Here is a 17,650-nt window from a genome sequence, read left to right as displayed (position 1 = left end):
CAAAATGAGCTCCTATCTCATTACAAAGACATTTTTGAGCAGAACAGTGGAGGTGACAGAAGATCTTGTCTCACCAGCTAAGGCAAATGTATATCTAAGGCACCCTGATTATTTGGAAGAAAAACCACTTCACAAGAGGTAAGTTTAATTTTCTTTCACAGAATGGAAAACTTATTCCATTTTTTTAAAAATATAGTTTTTATTAAACATTATTACCTTTAAAAACAGAAAGAAAAATACAACAACATAAGAAAAGACAAAACAGACATAACAATATAAAGTAAATATACAGCCTTTTGTATCGGCATTCATTAGTTATACATTTTTTTTTAAGCGTAGAGCATACAGATACAAATACAATTTTAAACATACAACCCCCCTCCCCTTCCCCCCCCCCCGCGGTGACAGTCATTCACAGCCCAACTTTTTTCTTTCCTTCCTCATTGTTAGGTCTCTAAGCCACATCTTCTCATTGCAAAGTTCAGGGATCTATTACAATACCATGTTCACTTTTAACTTTCCCCATTTTAAGTCCCTGCTGTTCTCCTTGTCGCCCACATATACCATAAGTTCCAGCTAAGATAATGTTCCGTTTCTCCTTTGCCCCTCAGCCAACCCGTCATTCTATCAATTTCTGCACATTCATAGGTCTTTTTAATTATAGCATCTTCCGACGGTATGGTAGTGGATTTTCAAAATTGTGCATAGGTTATTCTTGCAGCCACAATTATATGTAGGCTCAAATGCCATATTGAACTGCTTATGTTTTCTGGTTTAATGCTTAGTAGAAGGTTCTCGGGTCTCCATTCCATGTTTGCCCCGGTAACCTCTTTTAGCCATTTTTTAATCCTTTTCCAATATTTCGTGGCCTCAGTACAGGACCACCAAATATGGTAGAATGTGCCATCCTTTCTTCCACATTTCCAACACAATGGAGATAACCCAGGGAACATCTTGGCTAACCTCGTTGGGGGAAAGTGCCACCTATAAACCATCTTGTATATGTTTTCTTTGAATGCTGTAGATATTGTAAGTTTAATAGTCTTACTCCATAGATCCCACCATTTGCCCATTTCAATTTCATAGCCAAGGTTTCTCTCCCATGCTATTAGAAGGCTTTTGTCCATCTCTTCGTTAGCATCTTGGCAGGTCAAAAATTGGTAAATCTTTGATAGCATTTTCTTGTCTCCACCAAACAAAATCTTATCTAGCCCCTGAGGGTTTGGATAGATCCCAAAACGTACCTTATCACTTTTAAACCTGTTTCTAACCTGTAAATATTCCCACCATTCCAAATTCCTGCCCTGCTGCTCTAATTCCATCTTTGTTTTCATGTTGCCATCTTCTGTCATATCTTTATATGTTATGTTTCTTGTCCAATTAAATACACTGGGATGTGTTAAGGCCTCTAATGGTGCCAACCAGCACGGAACCCTAAGATAGTATTTTTTCCTCATCTTTTCCCAGACCCCCATCAAAGTCTTCCGAATATAATGTCCCATGAAATACCTATGGGGGGGTGTCTCTTTCTTGCCAGAGGGAGGCATGCCATCCCTGAGGGAGGTCATGTCCCTCTATAGCCAATAGGCGCCTTCTACTCAACATCACCCAATCTTTCACCCATGTCATGATTGCTGCGTTATAGTTATGCTTCCCAGTTGGGTACTCCGAAGCCTCCCAGTTCTCTACGTTTTTGCAATATTTGGGCTTTGATTCGTGCTTTCTTGCCATATAAATTGAGTCACTATTGTCTCCAAAGATTTAAAAAAATTTTTATCCAATTTAGTTGGTGCCATTTGAAATAGAAACAAAAATTTTGGTAATACATATTCCAATTTATAGCAGTTTATTCTGTCCAGATTTATTGGATAGAAGCCAGAAAGTTGCTGTTAAATAAGTGTAATTTGGAAATATATCTTTTTGCTGCAAATTCATACACTGCAATATGTACTCTGAAACATTTTTATACTCAGATTTGGGGATGGAAAAGCAAAATCATTTTACAGAAACATGAAAGGAACATGATAGTAGGTTACGGATATATACTCATATGCGCCTGCCACCTGCATTATCAAGATGAGTGTGCATCACTTCATTCCAACGTAACACAAAAGTCACACAAAAGTCAAATCACGACTTGTATTGTCAAGGGAAAAGGTTCACAATGTAACACAGAACACCTGAATTTAAATTTTCAGTCAGTTCTAATCTACCTTATGAAATCCATTTAGTCTGGATTCAACATTATGAAATAATGATGATACTGGCCTTCTGCATTAAGGAACTTATTCCTCAAATAATTGATGTAATAGATTTGCACAAACCTTAGCAGAGCTTGGTGCTACTCTTATGATTTCCTTTGTTAAGAATAGTTCAATCTTTATTCCTTTATATGTGGTGATCAGTATGTTGATGATAATCTCATATAATAAGCATGAATTTTGAAAAGTAAATGCTCCACTGGGATAATTTGTCAATTATTATTCAATACATCTTGCTGTCAGTTACCCTTGTAATAAATGTTATTGGCATTGGCACAAGGAACACTGGCTGATTTTGTTGGTTCAGGCAGACTCTGATCAGTATTGGGGTCCAAATGATAAAATTCACTAAAGGAAAAACAGCATGTTATGGATGCAGCACATAACAGCAACGACTCTTAGCAGGAAGAGTGAAAACAGTGTAAATCGTTCTCTCTTATCTACCTTCCAGATTGAAATTCAATTCAATACCCATCTTCACTTCTTGGATGTTCATTCTGCCTTTGTTTTTCTAGTTTTTTAGCTCAATGAGTGCTTTTCATGTCGACTTATCAGAAATCCCTTGGTCATAACTCATAATATCTCTGCCACTCCCTGGATTCAAAACTTTGAATATTTGGTCTGCTGCCAGGGCATAATTCTGGGACAATGAAGACATTGTAGTTAAATTCAGCCATGGGTTACTTTTGCTGCCAAGAAGGTTCAGTGAGCTTATCAACAGAGAAGAGGATAACCAGATATTGTTTTGTGTTGAGACATTCATTGATATGGAGCTTGACTTTTGCTGCAAAGGATTCTGGGAAATATTGCGCTATCCCAATATAATCTGCTAGTTGTAAAGACGAGAGAATTGTGCATATTACTCTGAAACCTTTGGAAGATGGAATGAAATAAAAACATTAATCAGCAACAAACGTAGATATACTTAGAAAAAAACCACTGAAATTAATGGAACAAATTAATCATGGCTAATATCCCAACTGATTTCTGGGACCTTTTTTAAACACAGATCTGGGATGATATGGTCCCAGGCCACAGCTGGCCCTTTGGCTGGGCCTGTCCAGTCTGTATTAGGTCAATCAGAAATTAGAAATCAAATGTAAATAAGCACATCGCAGGGAGCAGATGAAATTGAGTCAGCTCCCTCCGTCAATTAGTGACTGTGAGATGGTGATGAGAGAAAGCCTTCTTCTGTGCTTGCACAATGCTCCCTCCTCACCTGGAACAGCCTGATGAGTTGGTGGAGTTTAAGGATATCAAGTCAGGTTACATTGGTTTGGCCACCCACAACAGTCCCAGTTCCTCATGTGGCTCCTTGGGAAAATTAGTTGTCCAACCCTGTTGAAACAGGATTGATTCTAGATCAGTTTCCAATAATTCCTGTAGGAGAAGAGCAGGCAGAACTGGAAGGCGGTATAAAATGCATCATCAATTTAGAGTCTTTGCATTGCTACAAGAAATCCAAGTCCAGCCCTCTTTGAATCCACTGACCTATTTAGCACCAATGTAGTGCTGAACATTAGTTCATCAGATTCTTGTGTGCAGGCTTTAATAAATCATTTATTCTGCAACCTATATGAACAGTCCTGATTCTCTGAGCCTGATAATTCCCACTATAGAGACCCTATTCCTAAAATTTGAAAGCCAGTGCTCTAAGATACGTGTCTAACACAAAAGTTCTAACACATATTCTAGCAACTAAACTCTTGAAAATCTTACATAGGCTTTGAGTTATAGGATGATTTAATAACCATCTCCATACAGAATGCAAGATGTTCTAAAGTATTGTCCCTGACTGGGTGGGCAATAACATTTTAATCATACTTCAGACAACCATAGTCTCTGTAAACACCATATTTCAAACTTCAATATGAACTACCATTTCTGCAAAGCTCTCATTATATAATTACATGCTGTACTGAGTTCAACCAAAATCTAGCCATCAGAGCAGAATTCACCGGTTCTGGCTGTGCATCTTGGAGAAACAAAATGTCTATGAAGATTATTAGTCAACAAGGTCACAGTTAGCTGAAAGGTGCTTTTTCAAAAAAGCAACAGGACTTGTTTTTGCCTTGAGGAAGATGCTTCATTTCTCATCCAAGAACTGAAGAAACCTTTTGGGTGAGAAGCAAAATTTCTTCCCCAATGAAAAAACAAATCCATTGTCTTTTGAAAAAACACAATTCAGAAAAGGGATGGAAAGAGTAAAAAACATCTGATTTGTCTTGAAATAATTTGGGTCTAAAGCTGAGATACACTGAATGCCAAAATCTAACTTCATTTTGTTTTATGACCTTGAAGAAAGTCTGCCTTACCTTCCTTGTCATCCTCAGTCTTCAGAATACCGATAAGGCTTACCTTCCGTCTGGAGAAGCTTAATTCATTAGCAAAATAAATCGCTTTGGATCTTATGGATGGAAAAAGTCTCATGAAGGGCAACTTCTCACCTACCCCCAAATAGCAACAAGATTATAAAAATGTTATTCCTGATTTGTTTTGCAAAAACAGGTCAATATTCTTGAGGTAAAAATATACGTGTGTAGATCTATGTATCCCCATTCCCCTGCTTAAGAAGGTAACAAATAACATGTGTTCACCCCTACACATATAAAGCTGTAAAGCATCCTTCCCCACTATTTTGACCACTATTTTATTTCTGGCTACCAGAGCCAGTTTGTTTGGCTGACAACTGATGTCTAACATATACTGAATGTACTGGATTAGTGCCAATTGAAATAAAAAAAATGTCTTCTTAATATCTGCACATTAAAAAAAAATCAAGCATTTCCCTAGAGTTAAGAGTAAAATCTCTTTAAAAAGTCAAGCTAAACTCTCTGGCTTAAGAGTCACATGTTTTTTTAAAATAGTATTGAACTTATTTGCCATTGTTTTCTTCCAGAAAGTTTTTCTTTTTCAGTTCAGTGGTGGAATTTCTTGGTAGGTATGAACATCGTACTGGAGCATCGTCTTCTCATGGAAAGATAACTGCAAAAGACTTAGTTAGTTTAGGCTGAAGTTTTTTTTTTTAAATTAAGAGCTGATGAAATAGTTTGACCTCTTTTGAGCTAAGCTTTTGGCCTGAGGCTGCACTAATTCTGCCTTGGAACTCAATGCTTTTTCCACCTGTTCTGTATTGTGAAAACAGAATTCTGTTTTCACTTCATGTGATTCCTCACACAAAGATATTGTGATCATGATCATGGGATAAATTGTACCAGGGGTGGGTTCCTGCCAGTTCTAACTTCTTCCATAGAAGAGGTTCCACAAATCTACCATGCCGTTTAGAACCGGTTCCAACTCCCTCCCCTCACCTGTCCGCACGCTTGCCCCGCCCTCCGCTCACTGATGGCTGGCTCACCAATTGCCTCGCCCACCTCTAAGAATCCTATCTAAATCTTAAAGTCTTAAAGCTGTTAAGTTTGAACATCCCTGGGGTTTTTTCCTAAAAGGTTAGGGGTGCAAGGGTCTTGTAACTTGACAGCTTTAAGACTTGCACACTTCAATGCCAGAGTTCCTGAGCCAACATGACTGGAAGAGGAATTCTGGGAGTTGAAGTCCACAAGTCTTAAAGCTGTCAAGTTTGAATACCCTTAGGTTTTTTTTTTCTAAAGGGTTAGGGGTGCAAGGGTCTTGTAACTTGACAGCTTTAAGACTTGCGTGCTTCTGAGTTTCTGAGCCAACATTTTGGTTGCTAAGTAAAAGTTGGCCATGCCCACCCAGTCACATGACTGCCAAACCACTCCCACTCAGTCATATGGCTGGCAAGCACTCCCACAAAGCAAGCCACACCTACAGAAGAGGTTCTAAGAAATTTTGAAATCCACCACTGAATTGTACCTATACATAGAATGTTCACTCTTGCCATGAGACGTCTTTATATAGAGCACTTGTGTTTAACACCACAACCAGTTTAACCACCATGCTCAGCATCAAAATTAACAGTAAACCTTTCTAGAAGTTCATAAATTAACTTCTCGATTTGTGAGCAGAGTATACAGTATACTTCTTGCTTTGTTCAGAAAAGTTCCTGTTTTGTGTTGTGTTCCAGTAAGAGAGAGTTCTTCCCCTTCTCCTTCATCAATTGGAATAAACAAAAAGTAACAAAGTTTGTGATGACACCACCTCTCTTTTTTTGCTTAAGAGTTTGCTTATTTATTTCCTCACCTACGTACTTATAATCATCCTCCGGATTTATTTCAGTTTTGTTTCAATTAACTAATAAAATACTAAAGCATAAAAATCAGTCAAAAAACTAGTAATGATAAAACAATATGCAAGCAGAAAATTAAACATTAGTGGAGGTCATTTAAAAAAATTAAAATTAATCGGGATGAGAACCATCTTTGAAGGTTTCAGAAGGTTCAGATTACCTTGTGGATTTTCCTGATAGATTTCTGCTGAAACACATCTGCCAGAAACATCCTGAGGACTCTTTCAGAAGAGTTTTTAGAGTCCTGATAGGTAAATGTAGAAAGAAAGAATCTTTAAAAACATAATTAGCCTCAAATCATTTAGGACTTCAGATTAGGACGAGCATTTTGAACTAGACTGAAAATAAAAACACTTGTGATATGATTGAAACATCCAGGCTCTTACAATAATTTTGCTGCTGAATTTTGGGCAGATTGAATTGTCCAAATTGTTTTCAAGGGCAACTCCACGTACAGTATTTTACAATAAGCAATTCAGAGAAGATACTTCAAAGCAGAAAAACAAGACAATGGTTGTGTATATACACAAAATCTTACCTATCTTACCAATTTAACTGCTGTAATCTTCAAGAAAAAAAAAGTTTGCTTACTTTAACCTCATCTTTTATTTAGAAGCTCATGGCTTTGTTCATAATGTTCCCATTCTCTATTTTTGCTCACAATACCCATAGTAGATTGGTTGAAAAAGTCACTGGCTCAAGGTTACTTAATGAAGGGTAACTGAAAGAGACTAGAACAGGGGTCCCCAAATTCGGCAACTTTAAGACTTGTGGACTTCAATTCCCAGAAGTCCACAGTTCTTAAAGTTGCCAAGTTTGAAGACCTCTGGACTAGAATCTGGATTTCTCTTGTCCCAAGCCAATATTTGAGAATTTCTGAGATCAATCTTTTAAAAGAAACTCCTTAGGATTCTTAAGAGATTCTGAACTCTGCTGGATGGTTCAGACAATTTCCTAAGGTGAAGAATTAAATATTAAATTATTTTATATTTTAGATTATGACTACAAGAAAGCCATTCATTGGGTTTTGGATCATTGTAGTGTCCAAACATATCACACTAATGAAAAAAAATGCCCCAAATCCTAACTCTTTCATTGACCCTACCACATTATTATCACACAACACTACTACTCTCAGAGGCTGCAAAATTACATTTTGAAAGTATGATGATTGGCCACAAAACATCTGCCGGTCCATGTTAATCAGAGTAGCATGTGGCAGTAACAGGACTTTGGATAAGCCTCTTAACTATAGAACTGATTTAATACAGATTTCAGTTAATAAGATTGAAAATCCTAACTGTCAAGATTGTATTACGGCCTTGAAACAAACACTTATTTTTCCTGGGCTGAGGCCCCAATTATATCAGATAGTAATTAGATGCAAGTTACCAGGTTATTAAAAGTGCAATGAAACACTATTGACCTCTTTTCCCCTTTGCCATTCCTAGAAAGAACACAGAGCTTTCTTGCCTTGTTTATCTTCTAGTTCTGTCACAGGGTTCCTCCTCCTCTGAATTGCTCAGTGTGCAGCAATTCATTTTTCTCCTCCTTAATAAGATTTATTTGGAGGTTAAAAAGATTGAAGAAGCAGCAGGAAAATACCTTAAGGTTAAAACTGGGAGCAGTCTTAGTCTGGAATTTCTCAAATAACTTCATGAAGATAGTAGATATTCAAGAATGAAAGATAAGGGGCCATCATTCGGTCCTCTTAGAGGTTTTTTAATTACACGAAAAAGCAAATGGCAGAAAACAATGGATATTTACAAGCAGAACACTATAATTTCAGAACTGCATAATGGACATCTCTTCTGGAATTAATCCTAGACTCAATTTTTATTTCTGAAGGTCAGTAGCTCATCATTCCTTGAGGAAGGATTGGATCTTGAGGCTGATATCCCTTGGCTCTGAAGGATCATCCAGAGAGTCCGCAAATGATAAACCTAGAGGCCAAGAAGGTCAACATCAAAAAACAGAAATGGACATGTTGATCACTTCATTGCTTTTGCTTTAAATATGTATTATTCTTTCCTCCAGAATTATTCCTCCCATAGGAGGCACATGGGAATCCAAGGGGGGGCTGAAGTAAGAGGTCAACCAGGTTTACATCTGTTTAACTGTGATCAATTTGATAAGCAAAATTAACTTTTTGTAGTTGATTGACAGATGGCTTGTTTCTGCCTGGAGGGCTAATATGGATTGATATTTGTATTACAGGGCATAATGGCTCAAGATATGAGTGAGAAGGAGCTAAAGCAAATGGAATTAGATCAACTGAAGAAGGAAGTGAAGCTTGAAAGACAAATGGTAATGGGTTTTAGATGTACCTCTAACTAAAAAAAAACAGTGCTTCTGCATCAACAGCCCTTCAGAAGTGTTAGCCTACATAGCTTTGTGTTATGCCAGCTAAGTTATAGAAACCTATGGGTTGTTTTTCTCTTGTTCAGCCAGTTGGTGTCAGTATAATCATACTTTCTGAAATGCAGAATATTAAATTGTCAGAGGGAAAGAATAAAATCAAATAAATAAAATATAAAGGAGACCACAGACTGGAAAGTTAACTTGTGAAAGGCACACTGAAATAATTAACAGTGGTCCAGGAATATCATGCAGTGTTGTAGTTTCCATGTTTCAATTGGATCTTCACAGGGCATTGTATGAAATATTGCTTATCATTCCAATGATTTTTCATTGAAATAGCAATGCTAAATTTTCATGTTTAAAATACAAAATTGCATTAAGATAACCTACAAGATATATATGTGCTGATAAATAAATAAAGGGAGACTAGTATAGATCTATTTCAAGCTATTTAGCTCTCATCAGCTAGCCATACCCTTACTGGGAATCGAACCTGGGATGCATTAACATATTAGGCAGTTATATTAGCCACTAAGCCATATGCTCTCTTCCTTTATCAGCTAAGCCAGGGAAATAGGTATGTATTGTATCACAACCCCTGGTATGCCCAATACATGGGAGCCATCCAGGCAGAAAGCCATTTTTTAATTTTTTAAAAAAAGTTGTCAAGTTGCAATAGCCATGATATCTCCATTTCCATCTGAATGGACGGATGGGACTGCAAATGAACCTCCCCATCTTCTAAAGGCTTTCAGGAAGCCATTCTGTGACAAAATGAGGAAAAATATCATTAGCACAGAGCACGGAAAAAATAAAATTCACATTGTGGCACAGTTTCAAAAATCTTCCTATTTTCTTTCTTCATCAGTTCTTCCTTAGAAGTGAGACTTGATAAATTAAGGCATCAACTAGTCAGACTGGAAGTGCTAACATAATTTGCAAATTTTATATTAGTCAACCCACACAGTCATGTTTTCTGTGAATATATTTTAGGACATAAATACACAATCTATGTTAAAAGCTATTTAGGAGAATCAACCAAAAAACACGCTATAAACAGCAGAGTAGAATGTACAGTTATTAAAAATTTGCCATCAAAAAAAACAACTGTATTGAATGATCACTGAAAACTGATCTAATCAAAATTCAAGAAAGTTACATATGAAATTTGAGGATAAAAAAATCTGACTTCTTAAGAAGTTAGGAAGACTAGTCATAGAAGTTTTGGTCTCAAGGAAGATTGTTCCATTGTGCCAAATGCTTCTATTATTCAGATCTTATTTTGAATCTATATGTTTAGAACTTGAGAAACGGAATGAAGAAACAGTGAGCTTTTCTCACAGTTTGAGCCCTTATTTAGAATCACAACACTGTAGAAAGAATGAAACAAAGCCTTCCAAAACTATTCTTCCTTATTCTCTTGCGGGAAGGTTCCCTATTAATTCCCTAGGACCATCATACTATTTAGAGGTTGTAAATTAGAAATCAAAAGTTCAGGAAATGAAACACTGCATTTTTTCCCTCCACATAGATCTCCAAGACAGCAAAAGAACTCAGAACCTTTATAGAATCTATGGCTGCAGAAGATCCTCTCTTAAAAGGGGTCCCAGAAGACAAGAACCCATTCAAGGAGAAGGGAGGTTGTACAATAAGCTGACCCTGGCCCCACCCAAGAGAAGATCTTTACTGCTCTCTTTATATGCTACTTAGTACTGTATGAATTATGTTTACCCTATATAATGAATCTAAGATTGGGGAACCTTTAGGCCCCGAAGTCAGCTATATTAGAAGGGCCTCAGGATCCCCATCCTTAGAAATTTTCTGCAGGAGGGAATTTAATCGTACCTCAGAAAAAAGGAACCAGAACAAATTCATGACCAAGATATATAAGTAGGTGCTCTTTATAAAGTATATATTTCCTGAAGCTGTCTAGGCAGAGGTGGACTAGATGATCTCCAAAATATATCACTCTTCTATATTCCATATTCCATGATTTTTTTTTAATTAGCTGCTTTGTTTTTTGCAGGAAAAATGATGCAGGCTTGAAAAAAAAAGAGAATAGAAAAAAGATTATGATTATTATATTATATTATTATTATTATTATTTTATTATTATTATTCAAGATTTCTCTCTCCTTCCATTCTGCCAAGTGGCTACCTGGAAGGCTTTAGAAATATGATTTATTTAATTCTTAAATTGTATTACACTGTTTTGGTTGTTTTTGTTTTTAGAACATTTGTAACTTAAGTTAGTTTTCCCATTTGCACCAGTTGATTAAGTGCTACTTTATTTTCAGTTGTTAAATACTAGCATCTCTCAAGCAATGTAACTTTAAGATTGCAGAATTCAAGTCCCACACATGAGGCTGAGGAATTGTGAGAGTTGACATGCATACATCTGAAAGTTGCTAAGGTTGAGAAACACTGGTCTAAACTACAGTCTTCACATGCAAGAAGGTCTCACCACAAAGCAAGTTGGGCTAAGAAAAGCAGACTCTCCATAACAGAAACACAATATAAGAAATGAAGTTATGGTGAAAAAGTCCAGATCGATGGATAGTTAGATGGCAGCATATAAATTTAATTAAATAAATTTACTTAAAATAATAGAATGATTCTTGGCTTTCTTCTATTACCATAACTAACTACGTCTCAAATTATGTTGGGAACTATATCACTTCTTAATGCTCAGCTATTCACATTTGTATAGCAAAATCTCAATTCTGATGTTTAATACATTAGCTTTGAGAAGAAGCTACTTGAAAAGACTAAACTGCAAATGGAAAGCATCTGCTATTCTCCAAGTTGAGTTTTGCTATGTTCCTACACAGCTAACATTTCATTTGATTGTTACTTTTACTACTTAGATCTTACTGCAGATAGGATATTCATCCACTCAGAGACAAAAGAATTGCAAAGCATTTAGAAAAGTAATGATAGATGATTAGATAGAGAGAGAGAATGAGACAGAGACAGACATAGTTCTGTTCTATTATCAAAAGCAGATATTAGATTACGTCACTATATATAATAAATGTTTAGTTCCAGATCTAACTTTTGCAGTTATGAAGTACACAGATGACTCTCCAATAGTTTTAAATTAAGAAATGCATATTTTTCCATGCAGCACTGAAATAGCCTGATTCATTATTATTATTAATTTGGTGGAAACCTCATACAAGCATTGTAGAAGGCATGCATATAACACATGAAGAGTGGAAAGAAAGATAAATTCTGAGCTGGTTTTGACAAGAAAATCATGCTGCCACTTTCAAAATTCACTTATTTCACTTAAGAAGCAGAATGGCTAGATAAATCTGCTTAATTCCATATTTTAAAGTTTGATTTGACTACGTGAGCATTAGTTCAAAAGGTTTGATCCTAAATACAGTCTGTAAGTATTTCAAATGTGTAGAAAAGTCAGTGTCAGGAAACACACATTTCTTCTTATACTCAATTTGTCTCTCCTTGTTGATTTATTTATAATACCTAGACAAACAGATTACAAACACCTTCCTATGATATACCATGACAGCAGCTCCAAGTTCCAGACTTGCTATTGGGCAAGATGTGACAATTACCTCAGGAAGCAGATACTGGCAAGAGGAATCCAGGCAGCAAACAAAAAAAAAGGAGCATTACAACTGAGTGGTATTGGCTGCCATCTTGACTTTTTTGAATCCTTGTGGTTGCCTCTGAGGGAGGCAATTGTGTTATTTCCCCATATCAATCCCCCTCCTTAAAGGGCAGTGTTCACCTCATAAACAGGCCTTCTACACTTTTACCAGTGTCAAAACAAGTTTGAGAAAGTCATCCTCTGTGCCTGTACCAAGGGCGCCATTTTGCTTTTCTCCTTTGACAGCCACATATTTTGGATCAGCTTTGAGGCTGCAAAAGATTTAGTCCATGTACCTTGTAAGCCCTTCAATATAGGACATTTCAATAAGACTGTACAGGAAGGCTGCTTTATTGTCAGTGGAAGGTGCAGTTGGTTCTGAATCTCTTGCTTGCCCTTTCTACCTTCCAGGGCTGAGAAACCGTTTTACCACTTCCATCTCCTTCTTAAGGCAAGAGCTAAATTCAATAGTATGATAAAGCCAGCCTACACCAACTTGGGAGAACCAATTGTTAAAGTTTATGCAATTTACCATGAGAGCAAAGCTGAGCTTCTACACCAGTGGTATTTTTCAAACCTGGCAATTTAAAAATATGTGGACTTCAACTCCTTTTCCAGCCAACTAAGATCCACACATCTTACAGTTGGCAAGTTTGAAAAAGACTGGTCTGCACTTAGTGCACCCATCAGCTGTTCTGCAGCATGGACCAACCACCATACAGATCTCTGAAATCTCTCTTAGCTTTTGAATGTACCCCCTGCCAAATATATTCTACCCAGAATCTTGGGAGTCAGGAAACATGTACATTTTTTACATTTTATTTAAATATTATTATATACATTCCTGCAGTGGTGGCGATGAAAGAAATGTCCTTCTGGGTTCAGCTCCAAGTGGGGAAAAAGATACTGGAGGCATGGTGGCTGCTTGAAAAGATGGTTTATTGTTGGACAGGGCCACATGGCTTGAGCCCTGAACAGAAAAGGTGATCACATGCTTGGTGGAGAAGAAGAGAAGGGCTGAAGGAGGGGCTTGCTAGGCTTTTTATACCCTGTTTAGTCCTACCTCTCTGTTTCCTGTTCCTGTGTAAGAAACGTATTCTGATTGGTTGTCAGACTCCCATGGGGCCATGCAGGGGCTACTCTCTAAGCTGTGTTTTGAATCCAAGTATGGATGAGTTCTCAGATACCATGTGCTCAGCTGAGTAAAGGGCCAATATTATCATGCTTTCCTGCTGTAGCTGCTGGTGAAGTTTTATTATGTAAAGTGGACCAGCCTGGCCGTGTTAATGGCCCATTAGCAAAGTGGGGATGGGCAGGAAGCTACAGGCAACTATTCTGTCTTTTAAAACATGTCTCTTTCTTTTCATATCCAGAAAAATATTCTGCCTTTTCAATATTTCCTAGGATATTTCATTTTTCTGGGAGAGGGCTGGATGATAACTTCCCACAGTGGGATTCAAATATTTTTACTACTGGTTCTGTGGGCGTGGTTTTGTGGGCGTGCTGTGGCTTTGTGGGCGTGGCAGGGGAAGGATACTGCAAAATCCCCATTCCCTTTCCACCCCACTAACCTGCTTTCCAGTTCCAGTCTCCTTTCAGGGCAACAAAAGAAGATCAGCTGGGAGACTGGGAGGCAGCAGGGGCGGGTTTGCCTATTTGCCGGTTTTCTGAACTACTCAAAATTCCCGCTTCAGAACTGGCTGAATGCCACCTCTGCATTCCTATAAAAAAAATCATTCACAACTGCTCTAGTTCTGCATATAAAGTACAGGTAATTGATCTACAATTTTAATTCAGTTTTGCTCCACTTTAACTTCATAACTGTGAACACTCACCAAACAAATGGTTGTTAGTTTACTTGAACTATATACAAAATGAAATGTCTACTGCTCTAATGTTAGGATTGTGTAACCAAGTGCATGTAACCTGGTCTCCATTATTGCTGAGCTCTGCACACTCTTGACAATCTTCAAGATAGAGCAACAAATTTATGGCATCCATTTTTAACTATGTCTCAGAATTACTAAAATGAAAGTTCTCAAAATCCCCAACCAATCAACAATAGTAGCCATTCGTTCCTTGAAGAGATTGGGAAGACAGCCCTCTAGTTCTGCAAATCAGCAGACTTGATTACAGGCAGTTCTCACTTAGTGATTGCCTTGGACAACAGCCATTCAGTTATAATATTGATGAAAAACGTGACCCGTCAAAACCGCGGTCCACAAAAGCGCGTTCGACGAAAGCGCGCATTTGACGTCATCACAGCGCGATGAAAAAAATTAAAAATTGAAATAAAAATAAAATTAAAGCAAGCCGATTCACATAAAGGTAAGGGTTAGGGTTAGGGTTAGGTTAAGGGTTGGGGTTAGGTTTAAAGCGTTAGGGTTACGTTTAGCGTTAGGTTAAGGGTTAGTGTTAGGTTTAGCGTTAGGTTAACGGTTAGGTTTAGGGTTAGATTTAGGGTTAGGTTAAGGGTTAGGGTTAGGTTTGGGGGGGTTAGGGTAAGGTTTTCGCTTTATTTTTACATTTATTGATCACAGCGCGATGTTTTCGTCGCGCTGTGATGACGTCACGTACGCGCTTTCGTCGAGCGCGCTTTTGTCTACCACGGTTTTGTGGTGGAACCGATGAAAAATTGCTCACATTTACTATCTTCGCAGTAGCTCTCTTTTGCTGTCCTATATTTGCCATTACAGCCAGTTAATACAGTCACGGTTTTTTACTTAATGATGGCTTTACTTAACAGCCAATTTGCCAGTTTTACACAGGTATGTCCTCCAGGCCGAAGTACTCTGGCAGAATTGAATAAACACTTTTATAGAACTCTGAGCCTTCCTAGTTTCATTTTGAAGGCAAACCACCTTTGTTCTCAAAGCGGAAACAGAAATCACAAGGGGAACTTTATAGTGATCGTAAATTAGGTAGAGTTGGATTGTGAGAAAGTGAACAAATTATGATATGTTTTTAAATAAACTTTCAAAATTAAAAAGCAGATTGGAGTATGCATGGCAAAGTGGTTGAATCCAGAAAATTGGTATATTTTTCATAAATGCAAAGTGTCTGGGGTTATGTGATCAATTTTGAAACTTGATAAGTAAAATCAACATTTAAGGCAGATTCTCTTAACAACCGTTACTAAGTTAACAACTGCAGTGCAGAATTGTGGCAAGAAAAGTCGCAAGATGGGACAAAATTCACTTAACAATTATGTTGCTTAGCAACAATTTTTTGGGACTCAGTTGTGGTCATTAAGACACAGCTAATCTATACAGCTTTCATTGATCTCTTATAAAGGTTACGTAGCACGTGCATTTTCCTGATTGGAAAGCATCACTTTCATCTGTTAATACAGAAGTAAGGGTAACTGGCTCATAGTGGATATTGCTCATCTATCAAGCCTTAGAGAATCAATTTCTCCTCTATACCAATTACACATTCTCATATATTTCCCAACAATATCTATTCTGATGGGTCAGGGGGTCTCCTGATAAAATTAACTGAACCATATCATTAAAAAGTACTTACTCAAAAATATAGAAATGAATCTGTTGCATAAATAAACTGGACACTCTTCGCATTAATTTCTTCTTCGGTAATTTTAAGCTGTGTTATAAATTGGGAGATGCAGGTCTTTCTGTCATCCACAACTAAGCTAAAAACAAAAGCCATTGTTATCTCTCTGGTAATTGAAATGGTAAACTCAAGTAGAGAACCACCTAAATCTTCTATTTAGAGGGCAAAATGCATCTAAAGTAATATTTTTCAAACTTGGCATCTTTAAGATGTGTGGACTTCAACCCCCAGCATTCTCCAGCCAGTATGTTTGGAACTGCAGTCCACACATCTCAAGTTGCCAAGTTTGAACAACACTGATCTAAATCAGATGAAAATGCAGTTCAAGTGCTTATAGTGGCATATGACTACACACACTGATCAAACATACCTTCATTTGCTTTTTATTAACTGCATCCAAGTACCACAGGGCAACAATCTGTTCCTTGAAAAAAAGATGAAGTAACTGACTGAGAAGATAATCTGCCCAAAAGTGACAACAAAAGATAATCTGACAACAAAAGTGACAGAAAAGGCAATCCTTTAGAAAAAGAATAATAATCATTTCTAAGTCCTTCACATTCAGAAATGCTTCATTCGGGATTTCAGAATTGGAGATTCATTTTTTGTTCTATTCTTCCATTCTATTATCCTTGCCTGTCATACTTATATGAAGTACTCTACAGATTTTTTTAAATAACCTGATGATTATGTTTGTTTTATGTGCTTCAAGACCATATGGCACAAATGTTTTCCTAATTTTTAGTTCGGTTTTTAATGCAGGGTCTTTATTGAGAGATCTCAAATTCTCCATTCACTGCACCATTATTCTTTGTACACTTACTACTCATTTCCATCTCTGTATTAGCACTAAGAAATAAGTAAACAGCCTCTGTCAACTAGAATTGACAAGGAGTGTTCTCTCTTAAAGGTAGGTTCATTTTTTTAAATGAAACAATAGTTTTAAACTCTGATTTAAATAAAAACATAATTGATCATTCAAATATTTATTTACCCGCCCCCCAAGCTTCCACTTAAGTATTCAGCATCGTATAATATTTATATACCAGTGTTACTTGCTTTTTTGGTAAATTATTTATTGTTTTACTTAATTCTTTAAATGCCAACATTATACTTTCGGCTTTAGTCCCTATCCCTCTCACTCTGGTCATTACTGTTTTATAGTATCTGGGCATTTTAAACATAGAGTTTGGTTTACTAAACAATAGAATTCTTTATTGGCCAAGTGTGATTGGACACACAAGGAATTTGTCTTTGGTGCATTTGCTCTCAGTGTATATAAATAAAAATGAAATACATTCATCAAGATTCATAAGATATAATACTTAGTGATAGTTATGGGTTACTAATAACCAATAAAATCATACTAGGAAACAAATAAAACAATATAAATTGCAAAGATACAAGCAATATGGTTATCATCATAGTGGGAAGAGATAGGTAATAGGAAATATGAGAGTGGTAATTTTAAGGAAGTGGATATTTGCATAACTGCCTACCAGCCTTCCAAATTTCCCATTCTGCCCCAATCCTGATATTGCTGCAGAAGTAAAAAATCAAAAAAAAAAATTGCACCTTAATTCACCAGTTCACTTACATCAGGTAAAATAAATTGAGATTAAGTTGTCA

At 36.9% G+C, this 17,650-nt stretch overlaps 1 protein-coding gene across 1 annotated transcript; it reads left to right on the top strand.

Moving 5' to 3' along the window:
• On the top strand, positions 1–10,608 carry GNGT2 (G protein subunit gamma transducin 2). The gene is made up of 3 exons (XM_014074938.2): positions 1–138; positions 8,689–8,778; positions 10,364–10,608. The coding sequence occupies exons 2-3, from the start codon at positions 8,695–8,697 to the stop codon at positions 10,487–10,489; spliced, it is 210 nt and encodes a 69-aa protein (XP_013930413.1). The 5' UTR covers positions 1–138; positions 8,689–8,694; the 3' UTR covers positions 10,490–10,608.
• The last annotated feature ends 7,042 nt before the right edge of the window (positions 10,609–17,650 follow it).

Source organism: Thamnophis sirtalis, unplaced genomic scaffold (genome assembly GCF_051295495.1).
Source record: "Thamnophis sirtalis isolate CommonGarterSnake01/CBP01778 unplaced genomic scaffold, rThaSir2_p1.2 scaffold_4, whole genome shotgun sequence".
NCBI classification, from domain to species: Eukaryota; Metazoa; Chordata; class Lepidosauria; order Squamata; family Natricidae; genus Thamnophis; species Thamnophis sirtalis.
The sequence above is the reverse complement of the archived record's forward strand: the minus strand, read 5'-3'. Positions and strand labels throughout refer to the sequence as shown.

Excerpts from the sequence above, each read along its gene's own strand:
- GNGT2 (XM_014074938.2), top strand. The coding sequence starts at position 8,695 with ATGGCTCAAGATATGAGTGAGAAGGAGCTAAAGCAAATGGAATTAGAT. Across the intron at positions 8,779-10,363 it reads TGAAGCTTGAAAGACAAATG|ATCTCCAAGACAGCAAAAGA; the intron begins GTAATGGGTTTT and ends CCCTCCACATAG.